This window comes from Notothenia coriiceps, unplaced genomic scaffold, assembly GCF_000735185.1.
Source record: "Notothenia coriiceps isolate Sejong01 unplaced genomic scaffold, NC01 NC01_scaffold00028133, whole genome shotgun sequence".
Lineage (NCBI taxonomy): Eukaryota > Metazoa > Chordata > Actinopteri > Perciformes > Nototheniidae > Notothenia > Notothenia coriiceps.
The window spans coordinates 427,996-442,337 of NW_011360834.1; the positions used below are offsets into that span (position 1 = coordinate 427,996).

The window sequence follows — 14,342 nt, forward strand, 5'->3', positions numbered from 1 at the left end:
TTGTGTGTGTGTGTGTGTGTGTGTGTGTGTGTGTGTGTGTGTGTGTGTGTGTGTGTGTGTGTGTGTGTGTGTGTGTGTGTGTGTGTGTGTTAGCGTACACATATCACCCTGCTGTGTGCTTCACGACAAGGCAGCTCCACCCATAATTCTGAGCACAGCATTTTTCTCCTGGCTGCCTGCATTTATGACTCGTTTATCATCGATGAGTAAACATCTTGGAGAGAACAAATTTAAGTTATAGACCTCGCACAATCACCATTTTGGCCTGTTGACCCGTGGCATACCTTTTTTTTTATATGTCCCCTATCAGAGGACAGTAGAGGGCTTTCAAGTCTTTCAACTTTCTGCACCAAAGTAGATACTCCACTGTTGAGTTTTTGACCTATAAGTGGAATTTGGGCCTCATCAGCCTGTTATACTTTCTATGGCTACAGTCAATCCTCTGTGATCATTGTGGATTTGCTACACCTGAATTAACCGTCCATAAAACTTGTTTGTTGTATAATTTATTAATTCCACTTCCCCCATGCTACAGATAGCAGGTGTCATTTTGGCTCACCTTCAGCAAATGTATTTTATTTGAGAAAAAGCATTTAATATTTTTGGTTAGATTTCCTTGTCTCATTCGATATCTAATCTCTGTTTAAGTGACAAGTCGTACCCACGATTACTAACATGTCCTCTCTTCTCTCTTTTGATCTTGATCTCGTCCCATCTCCACCATGCCTCCGGTGCTTCGTCCTGCAGCTTGGCCGCGATGAAAGAAGAGTGGACAGTAGGAGTATCTGCGTTGGTCATCGGTCCTCTTCCAACAATGAGGCTTTCATTCCCCCCAAGTTCTGCGACAACAGGATTGTGTCCTCCAAGGTAAGAAACACAACCACATGCCAGGGCTCCTGTCTGGCCAAACACCAATAACACATTCATAAACATCCGTTTGTTTTCCAGCTCCTCTCTGTATTATGTTTCACGTGCCTTCTGGCATCCCCCCTCCCCCCCTCTTATCTAATACTTGGAATGAACTCCTGAGCGTCCCTGTGTCTTCCCTTGCTTATTCCTCCTCCTCCAACTGCCTCTCCACATGCTTTCTCTTCGCTCCTAAGGGAAGGTGATTATTGTCTGTCAGGGAGATCTGTCTGTGGCTGTGAAATACATGGCTGCTATTAATGTACTGGCAGGTTGAGTAATTTGGTGCTTTCCCCCCCGGGCTCTGACAGACCCCACCCCATTCTTCCTCACCCAAATCAGACCCTTCAGTCGTGTGTCAGTGGCAGGATCAGGCTTGTTTATGGATATGAAGTGTGAAAGTGATGAGGAGAAGGAAGCGGTTTGAGAGTAAGACTGGATGAGATTTATAGTGGTGCAGAGGGTCCCAGTGAGGATGGGCCAATCAATTGGTTGCTGCCAGTATGTCAGGGTAAACAGCCTTTAATTACCCCGGCTGTAGTGTTTATGCTCCTCCATGCCTCTACTCTCCATCATCCTGTTGCTTTTGCTCTCTGCAATGACCAATCTCCGCCTCTCATCTCCTGCTCTCTTTGCTACTACTGCACCACCACTCTTTGCTGCTGCCATCCCCCTTTTCTCATTACTTTCACTCTCTTTCTCTCTGGCAAAATGAGATGGGACATTCTGCTGCGGCTGCATTTCAACACTATCCCCATGCAGACATTCCCCTTCATAAACCGTGCCTTAGTGCTGTTTCCTTGCATGTGAGCGTGCATGTAATTGTCTTTTTCACACTGCTACTTTGTTGTGTGGCTCCAGAGACCAGCAGGGTATTGTTGAGCCGTCTCCCGGGGATTCAAGCAGATAAAAGTGTCGCTTCAGCCCCGATGGTATCAGCAGTCATGCTCACTTAAAAAAGAACAAAACCCACAAAAACGGATACAAACCTGATAAGTTCATTGGCTCTGCATTCAAGGGGCAGCCAAATTTAGGAGGTAAATCGCTAATCTGAATCAATGGAACACCTGTGGTCCCCCAGGGGCCGTCTCCCCAGGCAGTACAAAGAACAGACTAAAAGATATTGAAGTTGCCTTCCCTCTTCCCTTTCCCAGCTCAGACACAGCACACATATCCAAGAGTCTGTGAATACTGGATTCCTCTAATCTCTCTCCCACTGCAAATGTTTTCTTTAACCTCCTTAAGTTCTGTTGAAAAACATCATGCCTGAATGTAAAAAAGTATACAGAAAAGGGCATTAAAAAGCAATCCACTTACAGCAATGCCTATTCATTATCTCTTTGACTTACTTGAATGTTTATTTCTCTTTTTCCTCCCACAGTATACCGTTTGGAACTTCCTACCAAAGAACCTGTTTGAACAGTTTAGAAGAATTGCCAATTTCTACTTCCTTATTATCTTCCTGGTGCAGGTAAGGACAGACGGTGTGTCAATCCAAAGTCTGTTTATCATTGTTTAATAACAACTTACTGAATGACTGCCTTGTCTGTGGTGTTGTTTAACTAATTGCGTGGCGACAGGGCTATTATGTGTCCGTATGTGACCCTTTCAGACCACGCTGTGAACCGGGTTGCAGCCTGTTGATCTCAACGGGTTATTGTGTCTCATCCAACTTGTCTTCCCATCCTGTGTTCTGGCCTACGTCATGTGTTTTTCCCCAGTGTGTGAAAAAGAGTGAGAAAGTCTTATCATTTGCATATGGGCATGGCAGGTGTGAAAGAGATCTTGTATGTGTCAACTGTAATGTTTGAAATGTGTGTGCAATCATAGCAGATGTTCAAATTGCTATAGCTTCCCTTAAAGGCGGGGTAGGTAATTTTGGAGAAACCAGCTCGAGTGCGCTAGAATTTGAAAATACACAGCCGGAAAAAATCTGCCACTTCCTTACAGAGCCCCTCCTCCAACACACACGAACGCGCACATTACCAATGAGGGCACGAGATAAGTTTGTGCACAGATGGAAGGCTGACAGGCAGGTAGGCCATCCAGTTATTTTAGCCGGGCCGGCTAAAATGATTAGTCGTGCTTTTCACAGTACTACAGCTTCCACAGATGACATTTTTTAATGGATTTTTTGTCAAAGCACTTCAGATATTCATTGCTATCGGGATGTTAAGAGCATTCCATGGAATATAACAAAAAGTGTATCTCGAGCCGGTTTCTCAAACTTACCTACCCCACCTTTAAGGCTTGAACATATTTGATAAAGAAGGAATCATGGAGGCAAAATAGAAGATACTTTTAAAATGTATATTTGAACCCATTTCTTAATTGGATTTCCACTACAGAACATCACTGTATCTTGACACACGAGGTAACTGTTGTATCAAATGACATTTACTGTAATAGCAGAGTTTTGCCGTATTGCCCACCACTAGTATACATGTATCAATCACACCTAGTTTAATTCGAGATACATTGGAAATACATAAGCATATGGTTCTAAGAAAGTATTGATCTAACCTCCTACAATGCTTGCCTTCATTGTTCCACAGTAGTGAGATCATGTGTAAACCAATTAATGGGTTTTTAATGGGCCATTAGTACCAGGATTCAGGAGCGTGTAAATTGTATTTTTATCTAACATGTCAATATGCAGTTTCCCTAGAATTAGGTTACAGGGTACAAAGAGTAAATCCGTATTTGAGGTTGTCCTATTTTTACATACAAGAGTTATGTAAGAGTAAAAATTCAGTTTCATGTCTGTCATTGTTAGATCGTGTTGTGTTTCGTACGTGCTGCCCTTTCCTCATAGTGGAAACTGTGAGCTGGCCAAGAGTGCTGACTAAAATGCTTTGACTGGCATCCGTCCTCCCCTGCTGCGTGCTCTTAAGTGACCTCTCCTCTCTCCTCTTTGGGGTCTGGCTGTTGATTGAAGTAGGAGAAAAAAAAAAGGTGCTTGCATCTGCACCAGCTTTTCTGTCATCTCTTTCTTTCTCCATTTTTGTTCTGATCCATGGAGATGGAAACTAACCTCTCTGCTTTTAGCAGTAACCTAAACTATGGCTGCAAACAGCCCTCTAGTGTAAACAGGTGCTGCTGTTGGGTCTGCTCAGGAGGGATGTGCTCTATCTAGTCGCATACTGACTGAATGAGCTCAGAGTGACTGCTCCCAGAAGCCCAGCAGTGTACTCAATTGAGAAATAGCTGCTGTCGCAAAGTAATTCCATCATCTTTAAGTCAATAAAAGATCAATTGCTGTGTTTATTTACTCCTCCGGGCTTTGTTTCCACCTGTATTTACACTTGACTTCCCTATTTTCCAGTTGTTCTGGTTTAACTCTACATTATCGTGAGCTAAAGGTGCCAGCTTTTCTGACAGTTGTGAGCTAGCATATGAAATGATCATGAGCTAATGCAGAACACTTATGTGGGAGTGAGTTACCGCGCATGTTTGCATCCCTCCCACAAACACACAATAATTATCAGTGTGTGCCGTGTAGAGTGTGTGTTTGTGAAAACATCGTGTATGTGATTGTGAGTGTTAATGTGTGACTCAGTGGGTGTCCTGGGTTTGCTGACGGTGTTTACCCAAGCTGCAGCGTGGCTGGCGTTTCTCCACTAATCCAGCCTCTCTTGAGGGGCTCCTTATCCCAACCACTCAGTTTTCCCCAGGCAGCCTGCTATTATATCAGAGAGAAAGGATGAGAGAGAAACAGGTACGCAGACCCCGTGTGCTCAAATGTTACGCTTGCATCTCGGAGACAGAAATAAACCTCTCACAACCCTCTCACTTCCCCTAAGAGGCTTCATGCAAATGCTTTACCGACAATAAAATGTCATGCATCCTCCCATCCGTTCCTCTTTTGTCTCTGCCTTTGTCATTTAGTCTCTTCCTTTCTGTCCTTCTTTCTCCCTTTTTCTCTCTCTCATTCCACCCATCTCTCTGCAGCGCTGCACTGCTGACGTCAGCAGCCAGGAAGCCCTCTCTACATCTGAGTGCCACAAATAGACACAGGCTGATAAAAAAGCACCACTCCGCTATAAATAGCCCTGCATGTCTTTGCTTGAATTTGATCGAATGGAAATAGAGCGCAGTGAGAGAGTAAGAGAAATGGTGATGAGAGAGGAGGGAATAATAGGAGAGAGGGGGGGGAGGGGGCGGGAACTAAAGGACAAAGGGGTAGAGGGACGCGAGGGGGCTCACAGCGCTGCCCTGGGACCCCGGGGACCCGCTGTTGGTCGCTCACTCTGACACACTTCTCAGATCAGATGAAGGGCTCCGTGCTGCTCCGCTCTGCAGCTCTGGCATCACACCAGCAGCACACAGTTCACTCCTATTGCTGAGATGTTTTGGCTTTGCATTTGGTGCAGAGGAGGAAAGGTATTTGGCCATCTGGAAGTTGGGTGGGCTTTGTTGTGAATCAGCACGGATAAACCCTGAAGGACGAGCTCTGGGAGAACTGTGTGTTGTTTGGCAGAAGTTCAGTAGCTGGAGGTTTTCTGTAGTATTTTCTTTTTTTTCTCAGGAGGTTGCAGTTGCAGTATTTTCAAGAACGATTCCATTGAAGCATTAAAGGGCAGTTTCCACCCTCTTACTGTTCTGTTCCAAAATTAATTGCTGTCCTTGACTGTCTATAAACTTGTCAAGTGTCTTTTTACACTTTATTTTAGTGTTGGATGAAATTGCTTTTTATAGAATAACTTTTTATGGGATCAAAGAGAACACTTTCATTTATCTCTTTTTATAGTTCTCTATTGAACAGTTGTCATTGTAATTGTCATAGAAACGCCAAATATAAATCAAGCGACATTTATGCTAAAAGTTGGCTTTGTTGAGCATTCTCTCTGTACTGTGGCCACCCTCTGTCAAGTTTTGCCATCTGGCCGCAGCATCAGAGGCACATGCTGTCCTCGGTCCTTCCTGCAGCTTCTTTTTTGGTTTCTGTAATCAGCCAACATTTAATTTGTCATGGGAATAGGCAAAAATAAAGTTCTTCATGACCTTTTTCCAATACTCATCACATCATGGGTAGTGTTTTCCTTTGAGGATCTGTATATTCAAACAGTGGAGGAATAACATAACAATAGGAGACTGAGATCCAATAATCCACTATAGCTACTTATCCTATAGCAATGTCCAACGTGTAATGGGTCTTTAAAACAGAGCCTTATCTAATCCACATGTACAGCAGAGTCCTTTTGAAGCATTGAGCACTCCCACCCCTGGCTCTCTACACCTGAGGCTGCGGCAGAATCCTTACGTTTGCTTCTTTCTCACTGGAATCGCCAAGCATTACAAATATAATGCAGGCTCTCCTCTAAATCTGCACTGCTCCAAATAGTCGATGTGCACTGGTCCCTCTCTGCCCTGTAATTGATTAATCCTACAGTTAATTTTAATCACAATGAAGTTGGGCTGGCAGCTATCTGCCCTTGTCATTACTATGAGTGTGTGTGCATGAGTAAGTGTGGGTGCAGAGTGCGACTGTGTGTTCATGTCTGACCGTGATTACTGAGCGGGAAGCAGGCTTTCATTTCATTCTCATTCCACACACAGGTAAGTAAAACACCAGAGACTGCTTCGAAACGCATCTCCTGCTCTCCTTGAGCTGATGGCTATCTGACAGCTTGTAATGTCAGAATACCAACGAGCTGGATGTGTCTGTGCGTGCTGTAATATGCAATCTGGCTCTGGGGGAAGCCAGCCTGCAGGATCAGAAAAGCTAGGGTAAATCCATCTTGTAATGGTTTTAAGAAACACACAAGGCCAATTGTGTACTGGGGCTCTAACTGGGAGCCGTGGTCAGGTGCTGCTCCTAAGCTGCTTGTTTGGGATTACCTGATAGCTGGTCACACACTCATTACGCACAGGAATGAAACCCATTGCATACTACTAGATTCCCTCACGTAGAGCTCGGCAGCTAAAGTGAATCCAAAAAAGCTTTGTGTTGGCCCTCTCCCATTCCTTGGCAGTGACACAAAAATGTTGGCATGCCTGCAGATTAAGCACTCTGCCCCTGGAACGCTTGATTAAAGGTTCTGCGGTCCAGAGACTCCCACTCCCTTCCAAAATGTAAATGTCTTCCCTCTGTTTCCCACTGATGAACAAATGTGGGGAATAGTAGAATTTCTTCACAGAAAGCGACTACACCCTGCATTTAGAAGGCTTTCCCAATCCTCCATACTATCACCACAGACTCCTCCCTCTGAAACCACACGTGTGCTGCAGTGACGCTTTGTGGGGATGTCTAGTATTTAACGCATAGCTTTACAGTTTAAAGGTCATATGTTTACAGTTTAATGTCAACGTGACATTCCTCTCAAGTGAATTTTTCTTTCTTCCAATAGGTGATAGTGGACACCCCTACCAGCCCAGTCACCAGTGGCCTACCCTTATTTTTTGTGATTACAGTAACGGCTATCAAGCAGGTAAGACCCTAATAAGTGTATGATAATAACGAATAATTGGGATTTATGTTGCCTCCATTTCTTTCTACCCTTCCTCCCTCTACACATAACACAACAAATCCCCTGCCTTCAGAACACCTTTGCTGTGATTTGTGTGTAACGTATGTGACGAAGGCTCTCGTGGGTTTTGTAATAATGTGCTCCGCTGGCTATTTCTGATTGAGAAGAAGATGAAATTGGCTCTCTGGGAATGTGAGCAAATGGGGAGAGAGAAAGAGAGTCTATTACAGAGATACAAATGATCAAGGGGAGGGTCTGTTTCCTCGACTCTGTTGCTTGCATGTCACGTCTTTAGATGTATTGTTCTGGGATCGCCTTTTTAGTTAGTCTACTGCTGGGCCTTTGAAATGCACAATAGTGAGTGGACTTCCTTGGGAAAATATATGGAACACACTGATAGCACTGAACCGCCTTCATCATGCTCTGAAGTGCGGTACGCCCGACTCCTACTAAAGTGATGATGGTTGTATAGTTCCACTGACCATCCTTGGAATGCCCTCCCTCCCTCCCTCTTTTTCCTCTTTCATCCACCTGGCATCATTTCTACCATCACTCAACCAGACTTTCTCTCTCCTCCTATAACCTTTCCTGGTAATCCTGCTTTCTGGCTCAGGCTCCACCTTGGCACACACTGTGGTTCGCCTCTCTACCCCCTGCATCTTTGCAGCATCTCCTTCACTATCTTAAAGGTGGGGTAGGTAATTTTGGAGAAACCAGCTCGAGTGCTCTAGAATTTGAAAATACACAGCCGGAAAAAATCTACCACTTCCTTACAGAGCCCCTCCTCCAACACACACGAACGCGCACATGACCAATGAGGGCACGAGATAAGTTTGTGCACAGATGGAAGGCTGACAGGCAGGTAGGCCATCCAGTTATTTTAGCCGGGCTGGCTCAGATGATTGGTCGTGCTTTTTACAGTACTACGGCTTCCACAGATGACATTTTTTTATGAATTTGTTGTCAAAGCACTTCAGATATTCATTGCTATCGGGATGTTAAGAGCATCCCATGGAATATAACAAAAAGTGTATCTCGAGCCGGTTTCTCAAACTTACCTACCCCACCTTTAAAGTACTTATGAAGTCTACACTAGTATTTGTGCCTCGTGCTGCTGCAGCCCCGGGATTATTTCATGACATACTGTTCCAATGCACTGCTGGACAATGATTATCCCCTTCTGCTGCGGCAAGCACTCTCTCTCTCATAATGATTTATATGTATGCACAGACATTTCTTTGTGTCTTCTATTGTGATTGGTGAGAGGTTCTGTCAAACCTTTACTCTGTGTCAGCATGTACTGATGTCGATATCCTGTTCCCTGGTGAACAAGTATTGTACTTTTTGTTGTTTAAGCAAATAACACAATTCTGATTCTGATATGCTGCCCTAGGGCTACGAGGACTGGTTACGGCACAAGGCTGACAATGAGGTGAATAAGTACCCAGTGACAGTGCTAGAGCAAGGCCGGAGGGTACGGAAGGAGAGTGAGAAGATCAAGGTACTTTTCAACAGACACATCCACTGGAATAAATATTTTCTTAGCTACATGGCCATGAAAACGCTGTGTTTTGAATACATCCACAGGGAGAACTTGCCCTGTATGCTGAACTGATTTGACGTTCAAACATTGTTGTGACGGTAATTGATGTATCCAGGGTGTCATGTGCACGTTACTTATGTTATGCATTCTTATGTTCTCAAGGCAATAGTTTTGTCAAAGATGAGTGGGTGTTCAGGTTAAACATGATGCATTAAACAATATTTTCCAATATGTACAGTGAACCAAACGACTCCAAATGTTTATGTTAAGCGCTGCTAGTGCTCGTGACCCCGCTGAGACTGATCTTCCAGCTGTCAAAACCAAAACATTGATGCTTTGTATAAAAGTTTGGACAGCTGCTTCCTGCACAGGAGCTCACACAAGCTCCCTGCAGGCTACCTCCTAGTGTTAAATGGACTAGGGCTAAAATAAACATCAAACAAGCCAAAGAACCAGATTTTTGTCAGTAGTTGAAAGACTACATCAGAGAGTGTTTATTGACCAATGGTTAGGTTGCAGGGGTGCTCATGTTGCTCTGTTTATGCTATCACTTCGAGTAGGTCTGTTTGCTAACAAATTAGCCACAACGACTTGAAAGGAAATTGGCAGCGGCGTACGTTTATTTTGGAGTCCTTCTGCTCCCTGGGATTGTTTAAACTTCGGTTTGAGTCCTACTGATATGGTGCCTTAGAAGAAGGGGGAGAAAGGAAACTGGAACTTCTTTAAGTGCCGTTTGGTTGTGCTTCTTTCTCAGGTTGGAGATGTTTTGGAGGTGGATGAAGACGAGACCTTTCCCTGTGATTTAATACTGCTGCAGTCTAGTCGAGATGATGACACATGTTTTGTTACCACAGCAAGTCTGGATGGAGAGTCCAACCATAAAGTAAGACAGGCCGCTCTGCTGTCCCCTTTTTCTTCCCTAAGATTACATTGTCGAAGTATATTCAATAAAAAAACTTGTTTTCGGTCAAATGATATTGATTATATTTTGACCCTATGATTTTATAAATGTATTGCTTATTAGAATTAGGAAAAAGGAATTTGTTATGAAAGCAAATGTATATATTTTATTAATTTTTAAATCATATCTTAATAGGAAATGTTATCTCTTTATTTCACACTTCCTGTGTGTGAGAGAAAGTGAAAGGCAAAGATAATAACTAAGTCAATGCTCACACTTCTCTCTCTCTGCTTCTTCGTCCAGACACACTACACAGTGCCAGACACGGAGAAAGATCTGGAATCTCTCAACGCCACCATCGAGTGTGAACAGCCACAGCCTGACCTTTACAAGTAGGCACTCATCTTGTGGGCCCAACAGATTTACACCACAAGCTTGTTTTGCCGGTGGTCTGTCGGGCAAGGGATTCACTTAATGCCAGTTAAAAATGTTTTAAATGATTCTAATATTAACATGTCGATTATTAAGTGGACACATTTAGGCAAGCCTTAGTGTGTGTTTCCTATTAGGAATAGCCAGCACAGTTGGTTCCTATTCACTTGTAGGACTCTCCTCTCTATCAACACATAGCCTTTAGCTCCCCCTTGGGACAAGGAGTAGGATTAGTCATTTAACCAGACATCAGAATGGTGTTGGAGACGTGATAAAGCTAAGTAAGCCATGGCGCCAAATGCTTGCTATAAAGAGTAAATCAAAGTGACAGCCTGCTGCTGGCTAACCCCCAGTAATAAGCTGGCTCCCAAATCTCTGCTCATAAGTACTTAAAGTTTGTAAATGAAATAAACTGAGCATACATTTGGATACCTCAAATTGAAACCCATTCTAGCATTAACAGATTGATTTAATATACAAAAAACAAATATCACATGTACAAATTACTTCTGCTTCTGAGCGCGTTTTTCATTTTGTTCCAGGTTCGTCGGCCGTATGCACATCTACAAAACGGATCAGGAGCCTGCAGTGAGGTGAGAGCGCTAATGCACGACAATCCCAGCCCACTTTAAGTGAAAGCAAAATCAAAACAGATTGCTTAAGCACTCATTTGTTTCTCTCTGTATCAACCAACAAATCATTATTGCATTGATCCTTCATTGCAGAAAAGCATTAAAATTAAAACAGGTTGGCAGTGCTTCAGCCTCGGCTTCCAAAGCACTCCCACAGGCATCTATCATTGACTGATTTGTAATGGCCGTACAAACAAATGCCAATGTCCTTCTCAAGAACACTGGAAACGGTGTAAGCCCAGACTGCCGTCATACTGTGTTTTGTCACTGCGTATTTTAGAGTGGATGCCAGCTGGCCTGCCAGGTTTCCATTTAGAGAGTAGAGGATTGCGTGGACTGCACATCACTTGTATCACTAAACGGTTCTGTCTTCCCATGTGATTTTGCAGGTCTTTGGGTCCAGAAAACCTCCTCCTGAAAGGGTCAACTTTAAAAAACACTCAAACAATATGTGGTGAGTCAAGTCATATTGCCTTTCTTTTTTTTAACAACTCATTTTAATGAGATGGCTTAAAAGCTAATCACTTCTCTCCCTCAAGGTGTTGCAATTTACACTGGCATGGAGACAAAGATGGCGCTCAACTACCAGGGCAAGTCTCAGAAACGCTCGGCTGTGGAGAAGTACGTTTAGAGGAAATGAAGTAAACAAGTAAAACATATGTGACTTAGCTTTTGGCACTGATTTATTTCATTTTTTATATTTCAGGTCCATCAATGCCTTCCTTCTGGTTTACCTTTGCATATTGGTGAGCAAGGCCCTAGTGTGCACTACACTTAAGTATGTGTGGCAGAACAAGCCCGGACAGGACGAGCCTTGGTACAACGAGAAAACCCAGAGAGAGAAAGACACCAATCTGGTGAGAGAATGTTTTATCAACCCGCCTCCATGTTTTTAAAGCAATAAAATGTGAGTTAAGTGTCACCACAAACCCAGTCGTGCAGGAATTACCACTCCTGGGAAAGGAAGAGCTAATAGGGCTTGATAACATTGCATCAGTTCACTGTATTATATCTATTACACATTTTATTATAGCTAGAAGGCATGTGTTACTGTGGTACACACCCTGTGTAGGCTTGTTGTTGTAACTTTTCAGAGCACAGTTTCCTTGTATTACACTGTTTTACAAGCGTTAGCCTCTTCTGATCCATACTAATGAAAACTGCTCTCAGCAATGGGGTCACCACAAACCTATATTGGGACATGGTCCATTTTATTGGCTGATAACCCTCTACCCTCTCCCTTAATGAACTGTGAACATTGTGATACAACCTTGGGACTCCACTATTTCTTTATCAAGGACTCCTGGTCTCACCTTATCCACCATATGTTTTGCATAGGAGTTCATGGTAATCAAGATAAGAAAAGCATGAAATCATCTCCCTGTGTTTTCATGTTGTTCCAACAGTACCTAAAGATGTTCACTGACTTCCTGTCCTTCATGGTGCTCTTCAACTTCATCATCCCGGTGTCCATGTATGTGACGGTTGAGATGCAAAAGTTTTTGGGATCCTTTTTCATCACATGGGACAAGGACTTCTTTGACCCTGAAATAAAAGAGGGTGCCTTGGTCAACACTTCAGACCTTAATGAGGAGCTTGGACAGGTGAGGCAGACGGTCCAAAGTGAAATAAAACAACATTTCAATGGTATAAATGTTATTGGAAAAATGCTTTCTGTAAAGTCACCATTCTTGTTTGTTATTCAAAACCTGAAATCTCTCAGCCATTGAGTCTCCTTTTTGTAATATGTTAAACAAAATGTTGTTTTAGGGGCACTGGGTCATGTCTGTTGTGTCTCTAAAGCTGAGTAACCCCCTTAATGGCACTGATGATATTATGAAGCATTACAAAAATGTCAAAGTAAACCTTTTTCTCAACAGTAAATATGCAGTCTCCATTAATACATATATATGAATGCAATCTCTTGGCAAAGCCTAAATGAGGATGTGATGCACAAGCCCACAATAAGTGTGTAAATGTGATTAACGTATTCTAAAGGAAAATATATTTACAGATAAATAATTGTATTCTAATACACTTCAAGGCAGCATTAGTTGTTTTAATACAATTAAACCTAGTAAAAAAAGAACAAAAATGTTAATTGGAACAACCGTCCGCAGCATCTACAATGCTATTGGCATTGCCACAGCCCATCTGTACAGTGCTACTGCAAAACATGAGCTTATAATAACTCCATATTGGTCTTGCTGTCCTGACTTCTGTTGTTTTAATGGCGCTTACTCAAACAGTGCTGCTATAGATCAGTCACACTTGGTTTGCCAGAGGATTTCTTCAATTAAAGTTGATGCTTCGTTAAACTGATTAATGCAGTGTAATTATTTCTGGAAGTAATTGCTTAATCTTATTGTTGGACCCTGTTAAATAGGAAAATGAATCTTTATGGATTTGGAAGAGCCTTTCACATCTCTTTATCACTTTGCCTGCAGGTGGAGTATGTCTTCACTGACAAGACGGGCACTCTCACTCAGAACAACATGGAGTTCATAGAGTGCTGCATCGATGGCTTCCAGTACAAGTACCAGGACGCAGGCACGGACTTGGATGGATTCTGTGTCACAGATGGACCTGTAAACAAAGTGCAGCACAAAGCTGGCAGGGTGGGTGTTGTGGTGTCCCTCCATCTGTTGTAAAAGTCACACATGCGGCAACATATGGCCATTACATAGCTCGCTGCTCAGAAAGACCCTTCACCGGTCACCCACATGCAGTCTCCCTGACATGTCAACATAAGCGCTCAACATGGAGGGGGAGCAAAGTGGCTGTGTTCTCACGACATGAGCGCCTGATAACCCATACACAATGTTGCACTAAAACACATGCTGATAATAATAATAATAATAATAGATTTAATTTGTTAGCGCTTTTACAGGTGCTCAAAGACGCTTTACAGATGATAGTGAAGAGAAAAGAAAAGAGAAGAAAGGAACAACAAATAAATATATAGTTAAAGCAAATAATACAAAAACAATCACACATGAAAAGCCAGATTGAAGAGGTGAGTTTTTGTGAGTTTTTTGAAGGTGGTGAGGTCGGTGCAGTCTCTGATGGGTTGTGGGAGTGAGTTCCAGAGGGAGGGGGCAGCGACCTCGAAGGCTCTGTCCCCCCAGGTCCGGTGATTGGTGCGGGTGGGGATGGATAGGAGGTTGGCTTCTGATGAGCGGAGGCAGCGGGAAGGGGTGTGGTGGTGCAGCAGGTCTGTGAGGTAGGGGGGGGCCTGGTTGTTGAGGGCTTTGTAAGTTATGAGGAGGACTTTGAAATTGATTATTTGACGGACGGGGAGCCAGTGGAAGTTCTGGAGGATGGGAGTGATGTGGTCTCGGGAGCGGGTGTGGGTGAGGAGGCGGGCAGCAGAGTTCTGGATATGTTGGAGTTTATTGAGGAGGTTGGATGGTATGCCGTAGAGGATGCTATTGCAGTAGTCGAGTCGTGAAGTGATG

At 43.4% G+C, this 14,342-nt stretch overlaps 1 protein-coding gene across 5 annotated transcripts in view; it reads left to right on the top strand.

Annotated features, from left to right (window-relative positions):
• The window catches only part of atp11c (ATPase phospholipid transporting 11C (ATP11C blood group)), a 44,608-nt gene that overhangs the window by 16,203 nt on the left and 14,063 nt on the right, over positions 1 to 14,342 (top strand). For all 5 annotated transcript variants that reach the window (XM_010785686.1, XM_010785685.1, XM_010785687.1 and 2 more), the window contains exons 2-13: positions 748 to 867; positions 2,288 to 2,377; positions 7,257 to 7,337; positions 8,770 to 8,877; positions 9,674 to 9,802; positions 10,124 to 10,212; positions 10,795 to 10,845; positions 11,274 to 11,338; positions 11,424 to 11,505; positions 11,591 to 11,741; positions 12,291 to 12,488; positions 13,332 to 13,502. In XM_010785686.1, coding sequence (XP_010783988.1) covers positions 748 to 867; positions 2,288 to 2,377; positions 7,257 to 7,337; positions 8,770 to 8,877; positions 9,674 to 9,802; positions 10,124 to 10,212; positions 10,795 to 10,845; positions 11,274 to 11,338; positions 11,424 to 11,505; positions 11,591 to 11,741; positions 12,291 to 12,488; positions 13,332 to 13,502 — 1,335 coding nt within the window. The remainder of the gene's footprint in view (positions 1 to 747; positions 868 to 2,287; positions 2,378 to 7,256; positions 7,338 to 8,769; positions 8,878 to 9,673; positions 9,803 to 10,123; positions 10,213 to 10,794; positions 10,846 to 11,273; positions 11,339 to 11,423; positions 11,506 to 11,590; positions 11,742 to 12,290; positions 12,489 to 13,331; positions 13,503 to 14,342) is intronic.